This window comes from Schistocerca gregaria, chromosome 7 (genome assembly GCF_023897955.1).
Source record: "Schistocerca gregaria isolate iqSchGreg1 chromosome 7, iqSchGreg1.2, whole genome shotgun sequence".
Classification (NCBI taxonomy): Eukaryota; Metazoa; Arthropoda; class Insecta; order Orthoptera; family Acrididae; genus Schistocerca; species Schistocerca gregaria.
Genome location: NC_064926.1, coordinates 422,827,830 through 422,852,454, shown reverse-complemented (window position 1 = coordinate 422,852,454; position 24,625 = coordinate 422,827,830). Strand labels below are relative to the sequence as shown.

General features: G+C 42.1%; 1 protein-coding gene across 3 annotated transcripts in view; it reads left to right on the top strand.

Annotated features, from left to right (window-relative positions):
* LOC126282160 (AF4/FMR2 family member lilli-like) overlaps window positions 1–24,625 on the top strand; it is an 896,885-nt gene that overhangs the window by 393,102 nt on the left and 479,158 nt on the right. The window contains exon 1 of one of the 3 annotated variants that reach the window (XM_049981679.1): window positions 20,040–20,199. The exons of the other annotated variants lie outside the window; for them this stretch is intronic. Within the exon in view, the coding sequence (XP_049837636.1) occupies window positions 20,183–20,199 (17 nt within the window). The 5' untranslated portion in view covers window positions 20,040–20,182. Of the gene's footprint in view, window positions 1–20,039; window positions 20,200–24,625 lie in introns of those variants that run through there. 3 annotated transcript variants of the gene reach the window in all.

The window sequence follows — 24,625 nt, the reverse complement described above, 5'->3', positions numbered from 1 at the left end:
GTGAAGGATTTGAATACAATCGTGCAGTGCTGGTGGAAGACAGAAATCTTCTCCTTTCTTTGTCATACACCTTGTACAACTAATTCATTTCACGTTAGAAATGAACCAAAAGAAAAAGAAACGTACACTGACAGGCGAATAACTTGAACAATTGCCAAACTAAATTACAACAGAAAGTGCGCACGTCGTAATAATTGCGAAAGGTAAACAATTGGCCTCGACAAGGCGTCTCGAAACGTTAACCTAGCTAGATGCAAATAAAAATACACAGAAAAGTGAAAACGCATGTAGTGTGTCTAATAGAGAAAGGCGAGCGCTATATAGCGAACAACTGCGAATGCGTCCTATAGCTATTTATAGAGCTCATACATCGCTGTGTCAAATCCGAAATGGCCTTGGAGCTAACACGGCGAGTGATGGAGATGGTGTGTGTGTGTGTGTGTGTGTGTGTGTGTGTGTGTGTGTGTGTGTGTGTCCTTTTCACATAAAATGCCTAACTTCCGTAAAGCTTTTGAAAAGACAGACAAATTATTGCGAATACTAACGTCGCTAGAAGCTGTCGGGCACATCACTGTCCACATGGCCATCCCAGAGTTCCTTATGCAGTGTATGTATAGTTAATTGTGTACTAACGACTGCCCACCAAGAATTTATCAATAACAGAAGAAACTAACATTGGTGTGAAATGTAATGGATAGTAACTCTACAAAAAAGATTCAAAAAAAATTTATACGGTTTAACAATGAAGTCACAAAATCGGCATATGCATTTTTATATATTTTTTAGAGTAGCCGAACACAAGGACCCGATGTACAGAAAAATAAACAGGAGAGAAAAATGACCTGGAGTCTTAATTGCAAACTTATCAGGCCTAAGCTTTCGATATGTTGTCTGACAAGGAGTGGTAACTGAGACACATGCTTTCATGGGAAAACCATTCAAAGCTGAAGGTTTTTCGGCGAATAATGACGAGATGCGTGATGGGAGTTAATGCGAGAGATAGGAAAAATAAGTAAATAAGGCGACCGACTAGTTGAAGACCTAATTATGCCCATATTTTCCATTAAACGAGGACGTCATTTAGTAGATTACAATTGAATTAATGGTTCACTCAAGACAGTAGTACCGGAACACTGTAATTCTAGGGAAGACCCTTCAGCCAGCAATGGATGCCAAATGGACCGTGGTGGGGATGGTGAAAATGTGAGTTAGAACAGCATGTTTTACACAATATACATCTAGCATATTCACTCTTGAAGTAGCCAACAATGAGAAGCAAAGTTATTATCTTTACTACTGGCGAGTGCAATATATTTTTTCAGCTTTCGATAGGTATTTAGATTAAACCAACTGTGAATCTCATAAAAGATGTGTAGATACTGTGGTTGAGATGCTTTCTTAAGTTTACAGTGGGAAGATTTACAGCAAGCAGATAACATTTAAGTAACCGGACTATTGCCGTTTCCCCGTCACGAATGTTTTCACACTAGCCTATGGAACGAACACGTTGCTCGAATATCGCTTACGTAGTAAGGTTACAGCACAATATGTAAGATATCCGCGAGGTTTTATTAAGGGGGGAAGGGAGGCAAACTGGGCAACTGCACAGGGCGGCAATATTTTCAGAAAGTGTTTTAAAAACCATGGACGTCAAACAGTTCGCAAAAATCTAAATCTCCCGTTCGCAGGGGAGTATCAACTGATGCGCACTCAGATCTATGTTACATAGTGCCGTTCATTCTCGATACCATTAGCAAAGGTGAGAAATCGTTTCATATAGTGATATTAATTAGGTTTTTCATAATTAATTGGCGTTCTTACTTGTTCCATTTTCTACTGATAATTACGATGCGATGTGTTTAAAATGGTCCTAAGATTTGTGCACGCCATCGCGGTTTCGTCAATTTTGCTAACGAACTATTTAACGAAAGATAATCAGGCACGTTTTTTCTGGCTCATAAACAAAATCATACATGTTTCAAGTCTTCCTGGTGTGTATCATAACTAATTTTTTAACTTTTGTGTCTCATATGATGAATTTGGTTGTGAACGCATTGCTGTGAACTGTTCTACTTGGGCTGTTCAATAAAGAATGATCACAATTTTTTTGATAACATAACATTGGTCATCCTCACAGTTTTGATGGTCCTTCTCAAAGTCGTCTCCCATGAATGCGATGTACTTGCCCCAGCGTTTCTAGTCTTCAGAAACATGCTGGAAACTACTTTTTGAGAGGTCCTTCAAAATCGCCTCCGCAGCTTTCAATACTGCTGGCCGAACATTATCGTAATGAAGCATCCAGCCTGCTTCACGGAAATGTATTTTGCGCTTCACGGAAATGTATTTTGCGCCTAAATGTTTCCAGGACATCCCTGTAGTATTGTCCAGTTGCTGATGGGTGTGCAGGTACAACACGCTGAAAAACCATTCCATGAATATCAAAGAATGAGCTGACCATAACTTTCCCAGCAGAAACAACTAATGTAGCTTTTTGGTGTTTGGTGATTGAGCTTTCCACACTGAGATTTGCTGTTTGCTCTCAGGATCAAAATGATGTAGCAAAGTTTCATCGGCAGTGATTACATTTGAAAGAAATTCCGGATCTTCCTCTAGCATCAACTTTAACTGGATACAGACCCGCACGCGAAAGTACTTTTGTTCGGGAATCAACAGTCCTGGTACCCATCGCGTACAAACACGTGCCATATGCAATGTCAGTTACCAATGTGTGGGTGGCACCCAATGAAATGTTCAGCATTTCAGAAAGTGATCGTGAGGGGATTCGCCGAACGTCTCTTACAATGACAACTGCAGTGCTGTTTTCTTCCGTAAGAGCAGTAACTGGAGCACAGGGTCCACCTTCCTTTGAAATTGTCTCCCCTCTTTAAACATTTTAAACCACCTTCGAGATGTGCTGTAGGGAAAAACAGACTCTCCATAGACTCATGTAACATTGTATAGGACTAAGCTGAAGATTTGTTGAGACGAAGCAGAATTTCAAAGCCGCATATTGTTCCTCGCCTGTTACCTCAATTGCAGCGCCAGCGACGCTGAACATGTCTGACCTTGCCTGCCTCTCACAGGCGGGAATGGGGAGTTCCAACAATGAAACTACTACGGCGTGTTTGTTGCACATTAAGTTTTAGAGCGAGGTGGTGGTGGTGGTGGTGGTTAGTGTTCAACGTCTCGTCGACAACGAGGTCATTAGAGACGGAGCGCAACCTCGGTTTAGGGAAGGATTGGGAAGGAAATCGGCCGTGCCCTTTCAAAGGAACCATCCCGGCATTTGCCTGAAACGATTTAGGGAAATCAACCTAAATCAGGATGGCCGGAGCGGGATTGAACCGTCGTCCTCCCGAATGCGAGTCCAATGTGCTAACCACTGCGCCACCTCGCTCGGTATTTAGAGCGAGGAATTATGACCCAAAAAAAATTTATGATCATGCTTACTTGAACAGCCCTCGCCGCACATCTACCTAAAATAATGGAAAGTTACTTCAAATGCGATTCCTAGCTTGTTAACGCAAGCTGTTTTGCGATATTTTGCTAACCACCGAAGAAAATTACTGGGAGAAAGCTACTTAGTGGAGCTCAGTGTCGATCTCCGACAAAACAAAAAAGGAGTAGCGTCGAAGTAAGTTCCGCCCCTAGGTGTTTTTATAAAATCCTCAAAGAATTCTCGTAGAGAGGAAATAGTCTACCCAAGTGAAATTGTAGAAGACCTGGAAGAGAAATTTACCATAACTAAATCTAAAGATTGAGAAAAACACTTCCACCAAACGAAAGTGAAAACTGAACGTACTTTCTATTCGTAATTTTTATAAAAGCGGGACTTTGGGTTCCCAAATCATAGATAAGTATGACACAGACAAAAAACATGTGTAGATATCTGTATTTCAAGTTGGGAGGGGGGGGGGGGGGAGGGCGCAAGGCAGCTGATATTTCTTTGGCCCGGGGCGTCAGTGATCTTTAAATACCTGCCTGGATGTCCGATAAGAACCGCAAGTTACATTCGATTTTTTATGTTATGATTCCGCGCAGAATTTATCGACCCCTTAGTTTTGTTTTTGTGAGCTATTACTTCTTGACTTCAAATAATTGTTGAACTTGGCATATTCCGCCGATAAATGTTCTGATCGCCCTCTTGTAACATAGGAAGACGGGCATAAATTTATCTGCTACAGAGTGGGAGAGTCACACAATTAAAACTTGTGCCAAGGGCAGTTATCGGTGAGAAAATTTTCTGAAATACCTCGAGCAGTTAGAGAGCCAACTCGTGAGGTCAACGTTTTTAGACGTACAGCTCTATTCAGCAAGAGATCCCTAACAGCTGTAACCAGCATTATTTAGACAAGAAATATCAAAGTCTGCTGCAACGCTTTCTGAATGCCTAGAAATGTAGCAACACTGAATCGTTGCCATAGAAACGTAACAAAGTTCCGTTACGTGTCGTCGTTGCAGAATGAGAAAGCAGGTGCGCTGGGTAACCGTTACGAATCTTTTCTTGCTGAACAACCACGTAGTCTTTAATCATGTAAAGTAGATGGATCAAAACAATGACTTTAAGTCTGTTAGAATATGACTACTGATGTTAAAGTTAATATTGCGAAAGATAGGAAAATACTTCTGCTTCGTTGGTAACAGAAAAAAAATCGCGAATCACCTAAGTAGTTAACATCAGATTTTCCCCTGTGGGGAAGAAGACGGGGGGCACAAATTAGTAAAATTCAGAAAGTTTCATAGAACATCCTTAAGACATGTATAACAGCGCTAGATGGCGCGGAATGAGGAAGTCCGTTGTGATTCATTAGCCGTGCCCGAAAGATGCTAAGATAACAAAGAGAACTTCATCACAGATTTAAGCCGTGGTCATACACAGCAGCCTGACAACGCCACAAAAATCTTTGGCGCAACACGCAAAACATTCGGCGAATTAGAGGTAAAATTTTGCCAACTGATCTGGCTAGAAGTTGTAATAAGTTTTGGGCCTACGCAGGATCAGTAAACGGATCAAAATTATGTGTTCAGTCATACGGTTACCGAAATATTGAATTCGATCTTCCGAAATTGGTTCACTACGGATGATTGTAATATGTTTTGTCCTTTCATTCATCGTACGAACGCCGAAATGGCAGAGTGTGAGACAAGTTAGTATGTAGTTGGAAAACTCAACTAAAATCGCTTGATTGGGGAAAAGCATCTGGACATGTCGATAAATTTCCGACACTGTACAGATTATGCGAAATAACGTGCTCCTCTGCTTAACAGTAGTTGTGCACACACTTCCAAGCCTATATCGCTAATGGTAATATATCGTATTTGTGGCTTATTTCCACGCATTATGATTTTTTGTGAAAGAAAATATCTATAAAAAACCAGTTGGCATTTTGGACTGGCGCAGTGCCCCATTGGGAAGGCAGTCGAAGGGTTCAGCGCTACGGTTTATTGAAAAAATGCGGTCATACGGAGAAAGCGGATCAATTTTTTAGCTGGTTTCAGGCCTTCCTAGCCCACAGAATTCAACATGTATTTATCGGAAAGAGATTGTCAGATGTAAATGTAATTTCGAGAACCCCTCAAGGAAGTCTTCACGGTAAACGACGTGGAAGGAACGTGAAAAATCAGTAGAACTGTATGAATAGCGTCTTAAGAACAGGTCATTAAATCAGTTTCAACAAAAATGAAACGAGGGTAATGGAATTCAGACGAATTAAATCAGGCAGTGGTGAGGGAATTAGGTAAGGAAATTCGACGCCAAAAGTAGCAGACAATATTTAATATTTGGCCTGAAATAGTGAGGATATAACATGAAGACTGGCAGCACCAAATCAGAATGTAACCTTTCTAAACGGGGTGCTGTGGAAGAAAGTTGTAGATTAGATGGATAGACCGGATAACTAATCTGTGACGCAACATTACTAAATGGAGTAATTGGCATCAAATCCTGAGGCTTCAAGGGGCCGTAAATTTGGTGTCAGATGAGAGAGGGGTAAGTAGAGCGAGAACAAGGCTTGACAAAAGTAAATAGTTTAAGTTGACGTAAGTTGCTACTTAGTCAGAAATGAAGACTATAGATTAGCGTGGAGAACTGCGTGTAATTAAATTCAGATTGGAGACCGCATCAAATACTCCTTCATTAGTCAATTAACAATTCCTCATACCATTTTCTCGAGTTACCTTGAAAGATTTTACTGGCCACTGTTAAAGGAATATATAACTTTAATAGGTACAGTAATTAGAAGGTGATTTCGGTCAGCTGCTAGTTCGAGACAACAAAGGTTTCTTTCATTCTTTTTAAGTTTTTGAAATCCGTGGCTGTAGTCAAGTGAAAATGATTCATCATATAGACGATAACACTACTTTCACAACAGAAATACTTAAAAATTGAAGATCACTCGCCGAAAAAGCAGAAACGTTCAGTTGTCGATGGCACGAACAAAAGAAAAAAAATTACTAGCTTTCGGAGTTCTACTTTGACGATCTAGAGAAAAATACACGTGCGCATACGTCCCTAACATGATGCCACTACAGCTGAGTACAAGATGCTCAATTTGCGAGGATAACTCCCATCTGCGTAGCTCAGAGACGCTGTTGGTGGAGGGAAGGATGCATATGGCTAGGATTGTGAAGCAGACATTGAAATTGAGCATCATGTGCTCAGCTGCAAGTTGTGCCAACGGGTGGTGATACTGTGTGTGTGTGTGTGTGTGTGTGTGTGTGTGTGTGTGTGTGTGCCTATCGACAACTGAAAGCTTCCACTTTTGTTGGTGAGTGGTCTCCTTTAATTCTAAAGTTTAACATTCTACAAGAACTTACCTACAACAGTTTCAGTACACAATTAAACACACAAGTGGCGATGAGTGTACACTGTCATAGAGTAACCGTTTCCGTCGTAACCGCAGCATGAACGACAAGCAAATACCAAGCTCGAAATTTTGTTTACAAAACATTAGCGCGTAAGGTTCAAAACCTTGGCGAAACCTACGATAATTCTCCCCCGATTAAGTAACTGCTGCGTGATAAGACTGCCGCCAGATTCGTGCTTCGTGCAGCGTAGACACTGTTCTGGTGCCGCAACTGAGAAAGTCAGTGAGTTCTGAGCTTCAGCACTTGCGCTGACAAAAAGCTGTCCCGAGTGTGACATCCTGGTTTACCTGTTTGGCGCGAGGTATTACATGAACGGATAGATGCGTGTCTGAGGCGAGGTTCGGACCTTGAGGCCGCACGCGTGCGTCAGACTAACCTGTTGACGGATTCGGGGAAACCACATTATCTCCCTCGTGTTCGGCGACCAGGAAAACGGCCACCCAGTGCTGCAGTGTTTTAACTCAAGTACGAGGGGCGTTTGAAAAGTCCGTTCTAATTTGTTGATCCTTTCCGAATAATAGGAATTGTCCAAGGCTACAAAAGAGCTATTAGTTGCTGGAATCACATCCTCGCTTGGATAAGGGGAACAAATAGTACTCCGAGGGAGCCAAGTCTGGAGGCTGGGGGGGGGGGGGGGGAGGGAGGGGATGTGAAACGAGTTGGAATCCTATGTCCAATAATTTTGCGACCAAAACTGCTGAGGTGTGTGCTGATGCATTGTCGTGATGGAAAAGGACTGTTTTGCGGTCCAATCGCCGGTTTTTTTTCTTGCAGCTCTGTTTTTAAACGGTCCAGTAACGATGAATAATATGCACCTGTAATAGTTTTACCCTCTTTCCAGGTATTCGATGAGGATTATCCCTTGCGAATCCCAACATACAGTTGCCATAAACTTTCCGGCCGAAGGACTGGTCTTTGCCTTTTTGGGTACAGATTCTTCCTTGGTAACCCATTGTTTAGATGGTTGTTTGGTCTCGGGAGTATAGTAATGTATCCATGTTTCATCCACAGTGACGAAAAGACGCTTAAGGTCCTGCGGATCTCCCTGAACAGCTGCAAACCATCCTTGCAACACTTCGCACGATTTCGTTCTTGGTCAAGCGTGAGCATTCGCGGAACTCATCTTGCGGATAGATTTCTCATGTCCAAATGTTTAAGCAAAACATTAAGTACCCGTTCATTAGAAATGCCCACAACACTAGCAATCTCACGCACCTTAACTCATCTGTCATCCATCATCATACCATGTATTTTATCAATGATTTCTGGAGTCGTAACCGCCACATTGCGTCCAGAACTCTCAGCATCACTTTTGCCCATATGGCCACTCCGAAAATTTGGAAACCACTTATAAACTGTTCTTATCGAAGGTGAAGTCACCATGATGTTTCTCAAGCTTCTCTTTAGTCTGCTGAGGCGTTTTGCCTTTCATAAAAAAAATGTTCAATCACCACACGAAATTCTTCTTCGTCCATTTTTTTGACAATCACTCGACTTCCTTTATTTACACGAATGCCAAATACAAATAAATAGACCAATATGGCCGAAACTTGGTGTGCGTTCTTTCCAAAGATGCTACTAAATAAACATGACATCGATACGCGCCGGTGGTGCCATCTCTCGGACTTTGCATGGACTCTTTAAACGCCCCTCGTATATATGCTGGAGCAAAATCCAATCCAATTCAGCTTTTAAAACGGTTCCAAAAGAGTTCTGCACCGCCCACAGTGGCTATCATGTATTTGACTATTGTCGGTAACATGTTTCTTAACGCTCTGTCGACCGCAGTGAATCCTTACGTAGAGCACCCTGTGTAACGATGATGTACTGTCTGATCAGAAACTTCCGAAAACTCATTAGTGGACATCAGTATGGGTTGTGTCCGTCATTCACCTTTATGCCAGCTTCGACTCTGCTGGGGACACTTTCAGTAAGGTGTCTGAATGTCAGTTCATTCCTCCTCAAGACCTGAAATCAGACAAAGTACTGATGTCTGACGCTAGCGTCTGATGCGACATCGTCGTCCTAACTAATCCCAAAGGTCTTCAGTTGGGCTGAGGTCGGGCCTCGCTGCATGTCAGTCCATTTAAGGAATGTTACTGTTCACAAACCATTGGCTCACAGAAGCTACTTCACGAAAGAATACAGTATCATTCAGGTACAAATGTTCATCGTCTTCAGGTTGTTCCTATTGTAAACGCAGTTCACAATGCTATAATGTGTTTCCTATCCTCCTTCATTTCGCGTTTCCTCAAGGGCAATAATGGACCACAGACTAACCATGAAAAGCCGGCCGCTGTGGAAGTGCGGCTATAGGCCAAAGACTGGAAAGTTGCACAGGTCACACCGATATTCAAGAAAGGTAGTAGGAGTAATCCACTAAATTACAGGCCCATATCGTTAACGTCGATATGCAGCAGGATTTTAGAACATATATTCTGTTCGAACGTAATGAATTACCTCGAAGAAAACAGTCTATTGACACAGTCAACATGGGTTTAGAAAACATCGTTCCTGTGACAACACTACTACCTCTTTATTCACATGAAGTGAAGTGCTGAGTGCTCTTGATATGAGATTTCAGATCGATTCCGTATTGCTGGATTTCCGGTAGGATTTTAACACTGTAGAACACAAGCGGCTCGTAGTGAAATTGCGTGCTTATGGAATATCGTCTCAGTTATGTGACTGGGACAGTGATTTCCTGTGAGAGAGGTCACAGTTCGCAGTCATCGAGTAAAACAGAAGTGATTTCCGGCGTTCCCCAAGGTAGTGTAATAGGCCCTTTGCTGTTCCCTATCTATATAAACGATTTGGGAGACAATCTGAGCAGCCGTCTTCGGTTGTTTGCAGATGATGATGTCGTTTATCGACTAAAAAAGACATCAAAAGATCAAAACAAACTGCAAAGGATTTAGAAGAAATATCGAAATGGTGCGAAAAGTGGCAGTTAACCTTAAATAACGAAAAGTATGTCATCCACATGAGTGCTAAAAAGAACGCGTTTAACAGAAAATGTTGTGGGGGAGGCTAACCTAAGACTGTGTTTCATTGGCTGGACACTTAGGTCTGTTATATTTTCTAAGGAGACTACCTACACTACGCTTGTCCGTCCTCTTTTAGAATACTGTTGCGCGGTGTGGGATCCTTACCAGATAGGACTGACGGAGTGCATCGAAAAAGTTCAAAGAAAGACAGCACGTTTTGAATTATCGCGAGACATGGGAGAGTGCATACATATAATAGAGGATTTGGGCTGGACATCATTAAAAGAAAGGCGTTTTTTGCTGCGACAGAATCTTCACACGAGATTCCAGTCACCAACTTTCTCCTCCGAATGCTAAAATCACCAAGAGAAAATAAGGGAAATCACAGCTCGTACGGAAAGATATAGGTGTTGATTCTTTCCGCGCGCTAGACGAGATTGGAATAATAGAGAAATGTGAAGGTGGTTCGATGAACCCTCTGCCAGGCACTTAAATGTGATCTGCAGAGTATCAATGTAGATGTAGATGTTCACCCTGGAACCGCGCTGCTGCTACGGTCGCAGGTTCGAATCCTGCCTCGGGCAAGGATGTGTGTGATGTCCTGAGGTTAGTTAGGTTTGAGTAGTTCTAAGTTCTAGGGGACTGAAGACCTCAGATGTTAAGTCTCATAGTGCTAAGAGCCAGTTGAACCATTTTGAACTAACTACGAAAAACACCCCTTCCTCCGTAATTCACTGATGGCACCACACGTGATGATGTGTAGCGTTCTCCAAGCATTCACCAAATCGAAATCCCTCCATCGTATTTCAGCGTACAGCGTGACTCATCACTCCAAGTGACTCTTTTTCAGTCGTCTACTTGTCGGTGGCGCCGCTCAGCGTTCATTATAGAAATGTATGGCTTACGAGATACCTAACACTTGGTTCAAGAATCATAAAAGAAGGTTTTATACAGGGAAGAAGCCTGGAGATACTGACAGGTTTCAGATAGATTATATGATGGTAAAACTGAGGTTTAGGAACCAGGTTTTAAATAGTAAGACATTCCCAGGGAACAGATGTGGATTCTGGCCACAATCTATTGATTATGAACTGTAGATTAAAACTGAAGAAACTGCAAGAAGGTGGGAATTTAAGGAGATTGGGACCTGGATAAACTGACTAAACCAGAGGTTGTACAGAATTTTAGGGAGAGCATAAGGGGACAACTGATAGGAATGGGGGAAAGAAATACAGTAGAAAAAGAATGAGTAACTTTGAGGGATGAAGTGGTGAAGGCAGCAGAGGATGAAGTAGGTAAAAAAAACGAGGGCTAGTACAAATCCTTGGATAACAGAAGAAATATTGAATTTAATTGATGAAAGGAGGAAATATAAAAATGCAATAAATAATGTAGTTGAGGACAATATTATAGAAATGGAAGAGAATGTAGATGAAAATGAAATGGGGATATATGATACTGCATGAAGAGTTTGACAGAGCACTGCAAGACCTGAGCCGAATCAAGGCGGCGGGAGTAGACAACATTCCATTAGAACTACTGACGGCCTTGGGAGAGCCAGTCCTGACAAAACTCTACCATCTGGTGAGCAAGATGTATGAGACAGGCGAAATAACCTCAGACTTCAAGAAGAATATAATGATTCTAATCCCAAAGAAAGCAGGTGTTGACAGATGTGAAAATTACCTAACTGTCAGTTTAATAAGCCACGGCTGCAAAATATTAACACGAATTCTTTACAGACGAATGGAAAAACTGGTAGAAGCCGACCTCAGGGAATATCAGTTTGGATTCCGTAGAAATGTTGGAACACGTGAGGCAGTACTGACCCTACGACCTATCTTAGAAAATAGATTAAGGAAAGCCAAACCCACGTTTCTAGCATTTGTAGACTTAGTGAAAGCTTTTGACAATGTTGACTGGAATACTCTATTTCAAATTCTAAAGGTGGCAGGGGTAAAATACAAGGAGCGAAAGGCTATCTACAATTTGTACAGAAGTCCGATGACAGCTATAAGAGTCGAGGGACATGAAAGGGAAGCAGTGGTTGGGAAGGGAGTGAGACAGGGTTGTAGCCTCTCCCCGATGTTATTCAATCTGTATACTGAGCAAGCAGTAAAGGAAACAAAAGAAGAATTCGAAGTAGGAATTAAAATCCATGGAGAAGAAATAAAAACTTTGAGGTTCGCCGATGACATTGTAATTGTCAGAGACAGCAGAGGACTGGGAAGAAAAGTTGGACGGAATTGACAGTGTCTTGAAAGGAGGATATAAGATGAACATCGACATAAGCAAAACGAGGATAATGGAATTTAGTCGAATTAAAGCGGGTGATGCTGAGGGAATTAGATTAGGAAACGAGACACTTAAAGTAGTAAAGGAGTTTTGCTAGTTGTGGAGCAAAGTAACTTATGATGGTCGAAGTAGAGAGGATATAAAATGTAGACTGGCAATGGCAAGGAAAGCATTTCTGAAGAGGAGAAATTTGTCAGCATCGAGTATAGATTTAAACGTCAGGAAATCGTTTCTGAAAATATTTGTGTGTATTGTGGCCATGTATGGAAGTGAAACATGGATGATAAATAGTTTGGACAAGAAGAGAATAAAAGCTTTCGAAATGTGCTGCTACAGAAGAATGCTGAAGATTAGATGGGTAGATCACGTAACTAATGAGGAAGTATTGAATAGGATTGGGGAAAAGAGAAGTTTGTGGCACAACTTGACCAGAAGAAGGTATCGGTTGGTAGGACATGTTCTGAGGCATCAAGGGATCACCAATTTAGTACTAGAGGGTAAAAATCGTAGAGGGAGACCAAGAGATGAATACACAAAGCAGATTCAGAAGGATGTGGGTTGCTGTGGGTACTGGGAGATGAAGCAGCTTGCGCAATATAGAGTAACATGGAGAGCTGCATCTAACCAGTCTCAGAACTGGAGGGGGAAAAAAAAAACATGGCTCATGAGGAGCTGCTCGACCATTGTGCGCCTATGTTTTTAACTCCATATGGACAGTCATGGTACCAGCTGGACTGCTATTAGCATTTCGGAGCTGATGATGATTCCGTCCGCTTATTTCATGTGATTTTCTAGTCACCCACGGCGATGTATAACGGTCCCCGTCCGTCAGTACAATAGGTCTGCCCGGTCCTTGTTTATCTGTGGCTGTTCCTTTGCGTCTCTACTTCAGAATCATATCACCAACAGGCTGTTGGGCCAGCTTTGAATTGCCCCTGAAGTATTTGTTAATCACGTGACATCCAGCGACAAGCCATCGTTCGAAATCTCTGGGCTCTCCTGACCGACCCATTCTACTGTTACTGCTGCTGTACTGACAACGGAAAATTTCACGCCTCCTTTTTACTGGTGTGACATCTGATGGTAAACTCCGCACTGCAAACAATTCTCTGCGTAATTCAGAAGAGCGAAATGTCTACAATCCCGAAAGGGACAGCGCGGCTTGTGAACAGTGTTGAGGCTCACAATGCCTCGACTGGTTATTTGAACCGTTAGACCGTACGCGCAGTGTCCTATCACGGCCTGAAGTAGGGGAAGTTGTCAAAAGGAAATGCGTACGCCTCAACGAACATTTGCCCCCGGTAGCTTAGTGGTCAGCGCAACAGACTGTCAATCCTAAGGGCCCGCGTTCTATTCCCGCCTAGGTCGAAGATTTTCTCCGCTCAGGGACTGGGTGTTGTGTTGTCCTAATCATCATCATTTCATTCCTATCGACGCGCAAGTCGCCGAAGTGGCGTCAAATCGAAAGACCTGAATCACTCGAGTGGTCTACCCGACGGAAGGCCCTCGTCACACCCCATTGTTATTATAAACGAACATTTGAAAATCAACCGGTATCGTGAGGCACGAAACATGAAAGGATGCCTCGCAGAAGTCGCTCGCACCAGCTGAGATGACCGAAAGTGACCGAAGCACTTCCTGGCATTCGCTTCGAACTGTTCAGAGGTTCAACAGACAGTAGATCGCCCCATTCGCACCATGAACAGAACAGGCTCTGCTAACGGTGTACTATCCCTTCCACATCGCTGGAGACGGGCTCTACACGACGCTGCTGACTACTTTGAAGGACAATAAAAGGTGCAAACACGTTACTCCTTTGTATCGGTTGTGAATAAATAGTTGTCATTATTTAAGTTCCAACCCTCGTAAAAGTAATGGAAAGGTTGAAATCGCTCTGAGCACTATGGGACTCAACAGCTCAGGTCATGAGTCCCCTAGAACTTAGAACTACTTAAACCTAACTAACCTAAGGATATCACACACATCCATGCCCGAGGCAGGATTCGAACCTGCGACCGTAGCGGTCGCGCGGTTCCAGACCGTAGCGCCTAGAACCGCTCGGTCACTACGGCCGGCCAACGTACAACAGCTGCGGATTCTGCGTGGTGTCTTTTTTCCAACATGTCCGCGAGAACACACACCACACGTTCATATAAGTTGATAGGTCTCGGCCGGCTAATGGAAAGGCCCGCAGAATCTGCGGAGAAGAAGCCGATCCGATTAAGATTACTCGGGAACAGTTCAAACTTTCACAAACATCGAGTGACCTCAGAAAGGTCGACGTGGAATAATAGAGTGGGACAAGCCTTAGTAGAAATGTCTTGTGAACAACATATCAAGAAACATCCAGGCATTTTAGGTCATGCGGCTTGGAGAGAGCTACTTAGCAGCAGATTCTGATTTGACAAACGCATGCTTTTGAACAGACCGTGTCTACATGGGGTTTCGTTTATCTAACAAAGGTTTATTATTGTTGTTATATAGAGTGTACATAAAGTCAGTTTCAATTATTTATTGCACAAGATCTAAACACTGTAAAGGTATCATACATGTTGCGTTTTGAAGAGAAACTCTGAAAGGCTTTTTTTTTCCACACATTCGATATGCGAACCATGAGTGACTCGGCAGACGTCAATACGGTAATCGAATTCTTGTCATACCCATCCCAGCAGGGCATCGTCTGTGACAGGCGCTTCCCGTGTTCTGTCCCGGAGCTCTGCTACGCCACATGGTAGAGGCGGTACATACACCAGATCTTTAAGGTATCCCCACAGAAAAAAGTCACACGGAGTGAGATTTGGTGATCGGGGAGGCCATTTCATGAAACAGCTGTCCCCTTCTGTAGCACGGCCGATCCATCGATGCGGCAGCTTCGTGTTCAGGTACCCACGAGCTTCACGATGAAACTGGGATGGAGCTCCTTCCTGCTGAGAGATGAACAGAGAGTCAGACTGATTTTGAGGCATCAGCCATTGCTGCAGCATGTCCAAGTAGGAATGTCCAGTTACGGTGCTCTCAGTGAAGAAGAATGGCCCGTACCGTTTTCGACGTGACAAAGCACAAAAAATATACCTTTGGGGAATCACGTTCAAATTCAATGCTTTCGTTTGGATGCTTTGTACTCCAGATTCGACAATTAGGCCTTTTCACTTTCCCATTAGTGTGAAAAGTGCCTTAGTTTCTACAAATGAAGCTATCAACAATACCATCCCCATCCTCATTAAATTGTTGTAACTGCGAACAACACTCAAAACGCTTCTCTTTGTCGTCGTCATTGAGCTTCTGCACCAGCTCCATCTTGAATGGTTTCATGGACAGCTTCTGTCGCAGGACTTTCCACACAGTCACTGGAGCGATTTCGAGTTCACGGGGTGCACGACGCACCAATTTCTTTGGGTTGCTTATGAATGTCTCTCGTACGCGCTTCGCTCTTCACTTACACTAGGACGTTCGCTTCTCTTTGCCTGGCACAAACAACCCGTCGTAATGAATTTGTTGTGATAGTGATTAATGGCCTTCTTTGTTGGTGGCTTCTTACCGTGCTCGGTTCAAAACGTCCGTTGGACAGCTGTAGCACACTAGTTTTTGTCGAACTCCAACACACAGAAAGCTCGCTCAGTACCTGAACTCGCTACGTTTGCGATTAGCGCTGTTATCGGCAAATTACCAAACTACGCTGTGGCGCTATACATGAGGAGGAAAAAAAAAAAAAAACTTTCAGGGTTTCTTTTCAAAATGACATGTATGATATCTGTACAATGTTTGGTTCTTGTGCAATGAACAATCGAAAGTGTTACCGGACTTCATGTATACCCTGTATATTTGGTAAATCTCATCGTTCACTCAAGCACACACACAATCCCAAATTTTGTAGTTGGTGAAAACTTTCTTTCGGAAAGTTGCAGGCAGGTGATTCGTGTGAAAAGGTTTTCGGCGTGATTATGGCTTCACTACAGGAATTAAGACTTCTAACGCGGAGTGGTAGTTGGAGCTGGACACATGGGACATTAACATTTCGGATATCGTTATGGACTTCAATATTCTGAGATCTACAGTGTTGGGTGTGCCGAGACTAACGAATTCGGACATTACCCCTCACCACGGAAAATGCAGTGGCCGACGGCCTACACGTAACGACCGAGAGCAGCGTAGTTTGCTTAGTTATCAGTGCAAGCAGTCAAGCAATACTGAGTTCTAACAGCACGACATAACCTTCAGCGCCTCTTCTAGGCTCAAGACCATATCGGTTAGACCGTAGGCGACTGAAAAACTGTGGCCTAGTCAGATGAGTCCCGATTTCAGTTGGTGAGAGCTGATCTTATGGGTCAAGTGTTTTTGCAGACGACACGAACTCATGGACCCAGGTTGTGAACGAGCCACTGTGCGAGCTATTGGTGCCTCCATAAGGAAACCATTTGGAATCATTCATGGATTTCGCGTTCCCAAAAATGATGGAATCTTTTATGGCTAACTCTGCAGAAGGGCACTGGGCCACAATTGTTCACGATTGGTTTAAAGAACTGTCTGAACAGTTCCAGGGAATGATATGGCCATTCAGATCGCCCGACAAGAATCCCGTCGAACATTTATGAGACTGAATCGAGAGGTCAGTTAGGGCACAAAACCCTGCACCAGTAACACTTTGCAATTGAGGACGGCTAGAGGGGTAACATGCTTCAATATTCCTGCAGGGGACATAAACGATTTGTTGAGTCCATGTCACGTGTAAATGCTGCACTGTGCCGGGCAGAAAGAGGTCCAACACGATATTACGAGGTATCCCATGACCTTTGTCATCTTATTGTATTTGCGTCCTGAATAGGCCAGGAGAGCCGCTTAACCTCTTCCAGCATTTTCAGTTGACGTGTTACTACGTAACGTAATCAGATCGTCATATGACGACTTATTAAGGAGCTGTAATCGGTAACGATACTACTATACTCCGAGAAATATGCCAAAAGGACTTGAAGTACGTATTGAACGAATAAAAAAAATGTAGATGTACGAGTTTCCTTCATTTCCGTGTAACGATCCTGACAGGGGAGGTTGTTTGTTTTTCAAATAATAAGGTTCGCAGTTTCATCCGCGAATGTTATTACGATTTCCTCTCGTTAGTTTATCGTCATGTACAACTGTGACAACATTTTGTGAAAGTGGAAAATGCCGTACTGAGCATCCTTCGTGCTACGTATACTGTTAATTAGATAAACAGCTTCAGAGGCAGGTAAAAGGCAGAAGTTTATCATCTCCAGTATAATCATGGCTATTTACTAACGTCATAAATTTTGTGTTGTGTATTTCGCGTTTTTTCTCAGTCCACAATAGCAAATATCCTGAAGTTATCACATATGACTACTAATTGCTTGTTAATTATTTCGGAAATATTACTGTAATTCGTTTAGAATCTCAGTATTTTGAGTTAGGCGCACGGCTATTTTCACGAGAACACTTTCTGAAGCGCACACAGTGCATTCCTTTTTGTGTAATATGAAGAGACAAAGCTATAGAAATCTGACATTTTCTTTTACGAAACATATTCCTTGTCCTTAGACAAATAAGAGCCGCGTATAAACAACTACTTTTGTTCGTTTATAGCATCGTCTCCGTATCTAGCACGACCGTTACCTCTGTTCTAATATGATAAAACGTAAGAAACAATGGCACACCCCACCACACCTGCTGTAGACGCGCAGGAATAGTTTGTTATATGTCAACCGCTATCACGTTTAGAATGTTATCACTTCTTATTCACTCGAAACACATTTGTTGTGAATACGCTATGCGTTAAGGATGCAAGGGAAGGTTATTACAGATTTCTTCTTCCTCTTTGAATTTCCCCTTAGATTAGGTATAACGCTGAAGTCACTTCATGCTTATAAAATTATAGATATGAGTAAGACCGAACCCAGCATCGTGGATGTCGGCGATAACTTTCCTTATTTCTGTGGAAGTGCGAGATTTGGACGAAAAGCACTTTTACTAGTGTCGCACACTAACATACTTCAGTCCGTCAGGATTAAATCTTTAACAGTGTAATCTCTCCGAAGAAACAGGAAAACTCTCGGTGTTCGTTTCTCCAAACTTATCGCCGTCTGTTTTTAAAAGACGAATGTGCTGACATCCATGTTTATTTCTTCACCCTTCTCAGTTTCTTCGAATGCTAATCAAAGAGAGGCATTACGATAGCATTTACGGACATAGTCCCCCAGGCGTTGCAGACTTAGCACGAAATTTACTTTCCAGAAAGTAGTTTTTTCTTTTTTTTTCGTGAATATTAGTCCATTCCGTGGCCTATCCAGCGACAGAGAATTGTCTTTCCCCTCCCCCGTTTCAGTACAATGTCGCGGAATTTTGTCTTTGTATGTATCCGAACTACAATAAATAAGCATGTAATAAATATGGTTACTGCTGTTCCTGTACTTAGAAGTTATCGTTTACATGTAATTTATTTTCCTGGACCCATGAGAGGCGGGAGAAGTTGAAGTAATGTCTAGCTGCGGAGATACAACTTGCGGAACGCCCTGTAGTCGGTGCGTGTCCTCGCGTTTCTACAAACAGCTCCTCGTCTGCTGACTGCTGACTGCTCAGTGCTCACATCTGCGGCGCATGCGAGTTGGCTTCTCAAACCGTAGCAATCAGACGAGCCACTTCCCTTCACTCTGTTCAGCAAACAGCACCCCACTTCCACGCACCATTTTACAATGTTGTACTTCATGTAACACCTAGATTCAACAGTTAATTCACCTACAGGGAAATGTTGGTGTTATTTATTACGCCCTTCAGTATTAACTACAGGCAGTATATTTACCCCTGTATCTCCTCAAGTCTCGCAGTGTATGTACCCCTCCCGTCCGTCTTATCTGCAGGCGTACCAACATACTCACAATGAAGTCTGAATTGTACGTAATATGTAACATCCCTCCCATATAACAACGTGCATTCTTATGGAGTAGTTGCAGCGTATTTGTGATTGTAATAAATCACGCAACACGGTCCTCTTGTTTTCAGTGCAGTCGTTTTTAAGTTCATAATCGTTGTCAGTTAAGAAAGTTTAAATTTCTGTCTAACGTAGCACAAACACGTTCTGTTGACTGTATGACGTCGTCATTGCGCGCGGCTTCAGCCTGACAGAGACAGATTGGTCTCTGTTGTTCGGTGGAGTCTAAGCTGGTTGGCTATTCCTCCAAGCTGGCGGTGTGTGTGGGTTGTCCTTTCGTTGTGTTTATGTCCTTTCAGTCTGCTGGGACGTCATTGCGCCTCCGTTGTAACTTCTTAAATATCACAGGACAAGTTTCAGACTCCTGAGTAAGTTGAAAGTTTGAAAACAGTCCAGTAGTTTAAAAATAAAGCATAAAACCAAAGTTGCAACGGAGGCGTAAAGATTGTTATTTAATAGCCATTTGGTTGCTGTAAGACATTGACCATAAGATATGCAATTCCAAAACAGTTTCTTCGTTGAGCAGGGTCTACCGGTCCCCTTATAGTTTTTCTCGCGACGAAGGGAACGTAGTTGTGCATTAAACGCTTGTGTAAAAAATCGTTTCTGTTTATAAAAATCTACGCTTCGGAAGCCAACAAAGAAAAGTTTATCTTCCTACCCACGATAAGTAACTTGGTGAAGATGATGTATATTTGTGGACAGGGATACAAAACACAATAAATAAGTCGCAGTGCATCTGTTCTAATGTTAATAGCGAATATTACGTACTTACCTATAAAAGCAGGAACAAACTGCCAAAAACAACACAAAATTTCTACTCTCGGGCTGCATTGTTTACTAAAGTCACTCGAGATAAGATAACCTTTGATTTCGTTCACCGGTAGCGAGAACGATTAACTCTATCGATGAAAGCTACTATCTTTGGAATACACTATCTTCGGTCTGTGTGACACATTTCTTTGTTGCGTTTGTTGAGTGTTTAAGTGTTGATGCGGTTTAGGAAATTGTGCTATTTATGGGAACGTAAATAATTTAAAAGAAGAACAGCCATGTACCACAAGAAAAATTTCAGTCAGTAGCTGTCAAAACTTCAATGCCCGCAGTGAACAGGTTAGTAGGTAGCAAAGAATAGCCTAAGCAGTGTCCGCATACATGCTCACGACGACTGCGTACTGTACTTGGTGAGTGTGTTTGTTTGATGGACTATGCACGTAACAAAAAGCAATTAATAACTATATCTGTCGCGAATAAGCTACCACAGAGAGATTTATGTTATTGTCTTTAGCAGAGGTCGTAGGACAAAACATGCATATAAAACATGGTTGACACGTAATATAGTATAATAATCAAGTTTTAAAGTAAAATAATGTTTTGAAGACTTGCGTATAGGCACCAAAGTGAAGAGAGTTGTTCACACGTCGACATACAGAATTTTATAACACATCTGTATTGCTGCGACATTGTTCTGCATAAACTATACCAAAAAAATACAGTATTCTGCAGAGATATGGACTTTACACTATCAGCTTTATGGCGGCACGTCTTTTAGATACAATGATATGCCCTCAAAAAACTTAAAGCTTTCTATTTGTTCAGTACAAATGTGCATAGCGAAGCTCTGTAGTTAGCACTTTGCTGCGTTATTTTATTTTAACAGCAACAGATCACACTGTAAGGGGTAGATATTTAGTAACTTTGACTTACGGTAGTGGTTCACAACTTTCCTGGGATGAGATTACCACCCCTGATTAAAATCAGGTATTAGCGAGTAGATACACCCCCCCCCCCCCCCCCCCCACGTCTCTCTAAGTCAGTTAACCTGAATTTAGAATGGAACATTATTCTCTTTGAACATTTAGTTTCTGAAAGCTTTTTATTAAACACCCAATGTTTTAGAATAATTAAGCTATTCTCGGTTCATCGCGAGTGCTGTCTGCAACTCCTCAGAAAATAAAGCTATCCATCCAAATAGATAGTAGCCACTGGTTACAGAGCATGCTGGTTCTGAATCACTCTTCGCCCTAGCGGCACTTGCTCCACCCACACGCTGCACCCTCATTTAAAGTCGGCCAAAATTGAAACATCTGCACCAAACTTCGGCCTGCAGTTCGAAAAATCGCTTGATTGCTGGACCCCTTATTCCAGAACTGCCATTAGTAGTAATATCAGTACTGTATAACGTGGTGTGAGCATAGCCTACTGACAATGTTCCTAATATAAGTCACGTGACTTTGGAACCTTTGGCTACAATGTGCGGTAACAGCGAAAGTAAATAGTTACACGTATTCGCCTTGTTTTATCTACGTTTCTGCACGTTGGTGTTCCAGTAAATTTATGGTGCGTATTATTGCTCCTACTGATGTAAACAGAAGTATGTGAAAGGAGGACCAGTTACTTTTCACTGCTATGTACAATGAATGTATAACTAAATGTCATATGAGTATAAGGCACGTTCTATGTTAAATAATATCAGGGCCCCGTGTTATAAATTCTTGTATTGCAGAGATAATTTCTGCGATTTTGTGGCCAAGCGTTTACGAGTGAAGTTTTCGATAAATTTGCAAGTGTTTTTCAGTAAACTGCCAATCAGTGTGTACTTACTGGTGCTGTGTTAACAGGCAGATAACATTTGTACATGACAGCCTGATTAATTTCCTCCAGTGTATGCAGTTTCCGTGTATCTAAGTATTTCGGCAATAGATTGTTTCCTATTCAGTATCATTGCAACGTAATTCATTGTAATAGAAATTCGGCAATATGAGTAGATGCAATGGAAAACCTACAAGTATTGTTGGCTGTGACTTCTCATCCCGTTACCGAACAGTTGTAAATGAAGTCAAATCTGAGCTATGATGCTGTGGCAAAAAGCCACAATACCATTGCTCTTCACATCTTTAAGCCAGCTTCAGTTCCTGGCATGAAATTGTTAAGATGCCTGTAAAACGCGTATGCTAAGTTTCACGGTACTTTTGAAGGTGATCTATCTAATAAAAGCGAAGTAAAAACACTCAAAACACGCTAAGCGCTGCACAGGCTAAAACGCGCCGTGCCAAAATGACGTGATGAGCTGCCGGAGATGTTGCGAACAGAATTAGCATTCTGTTCATGCGAATGATCGCTCCATATAGTGAGTTCGACTACGTGAGGAAGTCGATGATCATAAATTCGTTTTACGTAACCAGTACTACAGCCTTATGAAATAGTTATATCAGGGTGTATACGCCCGGGGAAACACCAGTGAGGTTTGTCATTCGGGAAAAACCCGGGAATTTTTCATTATTCTAGTTCTCATTTAAATTTCTTGCAATTTTGACCGGTGACAACTGATACTCCAACAAAGAATTTTATTTTAACTCGCTGCAACAGGACAATACTGCAGAAATAAAACAAACACAAAAATAAAACTTTAGTTGCAAAGAAATTGCGCCATTTACAGCAACAATGTGAAGTACACACGCAAGTGTGTGCCGACGACAAATTGTGTCAAAATGCTTTAAGACGAAGAGTGTGCTATGCTTCGTAACCACGAACTACTTTCGATGAGTGTGACGTCACAACTGTTGACATTTCTAACAGGTGGCTGTAAAATTTTGCGAGTGGTGGTTTGAAAAGCGTTACTTTTGAAATAAATTCCCTTTTACCCAAGATGCATTGTGTTACGTGTGAGAATGTGCGATGAATTTTGTAAATCGCGGAGCGATAGACTCTCATTCAAAACTTAACACTTTGACGCCCAGACACTTTAAAAATTTCGGGCTCAAAGATAAGCCGTTTATGCCGTTATTTAAATTTACTGTTAACACACGTAATTGGCTTTTCTGTGGAAAAGTTGAAGCGCTCGCTCGAGAGAATATGTGCTTGGTGAGGTAATCCACGAAACGTTCGGTGCACAGCACTGAAATTTATATTCCTACGTGTCAGAAATAGTCAACTGCTGCACTTTAACCTGTGATCCAAGGACCTTACCTAACCACACTCTCGGGAAAAAAGTAAGTTTTTGGCGACCAATTATTATGTGTGAAAGATTAGCTTTTCTGGTAGTTATACTGTATCTTAATTTAGACCCATAACTATACGTAATTGCGTTCGTACTACTTTAACAATGTTGCTATTGGCGCTGACTACATAGTGACGTATGCTCTGAATACCTGTGGAGATAGCGTGACATGAGCTATGATGGCAAACCAAAGCGCATCGCAATCGCGATTTAATTGCTTCGGGACCTGCCGTGCTGCGTTTAGTAGAATGTTTTTTTTTGCGGAATTTCGTTTCGTAGTGTCGGCGAGTTCTTTTACCACTTAAAGGTTTGGTATCTTTTACACCTCCGAGGGAAAATATATTGTCAGTTAACACGGAAAAAAATGTACTTTCACTCGGGGTGTCGACTACTTTCACCTGCGAAAAATTGTATTTTTAACCGGGAAATCCAGGAAAAATACAGGAATGGTTTCCTTATCCGCATACACACTTTGTATAACAGTAATAGTTGTTTCAGTAAAACGCCATAGAACCATTTTGTTTCATTTACCGTTCAGGGGACAACACCACCCACGTTGGGACCACCGCATTAGGCATTACGTGCAACTGTGATTTACTTGAACGTACGGTGGTGACGTCAGCCAGTGTTGCTGCGCAGGTGAGAGTGAACAATTAAAATCAAAGATGGCTGTACTGATGTTTATGCTTTGAGCAGTGACGTACCATCGGCACTCCTTAAATCTAGGATTGTGGTGACCGACTGATTTGTACTGTAACCCGAGTTTGTTACAGGCACGTGACGAGTTAACGAATCTAACTAATGTGTTTAAAAAAAACCTCACTTTTAGTAATGTCTTTATTAGATGCGGACCTCGGGGAGGATCAGTTTGGATTCCGTAGAAATGTTGGAACACGTGAGGCAATACTGACCTTACGACTTATCTTAGAAGAAAGATTAAGAAAAGGCAAACCTACGTTTCTAGGATTTGTAGACTTAGAGAAAGCTTTTGACAATGTTGACTGGAATACTCTTTTCCAAATTCTAAAGGTGGCAGGGATAAAATACAGGGAGCGAAAGGCTATTTACAATTTGTACAGAAACCAGATGGCAGTCATAAGAGTCGAAGGGCATGAAAGGAAAGCAGTGGTTGGGAAAGGAGTGAGACAGGGTTTTAGCCTCTCCCCGATGTTATTCAACCTGTATATTGAGCAAGCAGTGAAGGAAACAAAAGAAAAATTTGGAGTAGGTTTAAAATTCATAGAGAAGAAGTAAAAACTTTGAGGTTCGCCGATGACATTGTAATTCTGTCAGAGACGGCAAAGGACTTGGAAGAGCAGTTGAATGGAATGGACAGTGTCTTGAAAGGAGGATATAAGATGAACATCAACAAAAGCAAAACGAGGATAATGGAATGTAGTCAAATTAAATCGGGTGATGCTGAGGGAATTAGATTAGGAAATGAGACACTTAAAGTAGTAAAGGAGTTTTGCTATTTAGGAAGTAAAATAACTGATGATGGTCGAAGTAGAGAGGATATAAAATGTAGACTGGCAATGG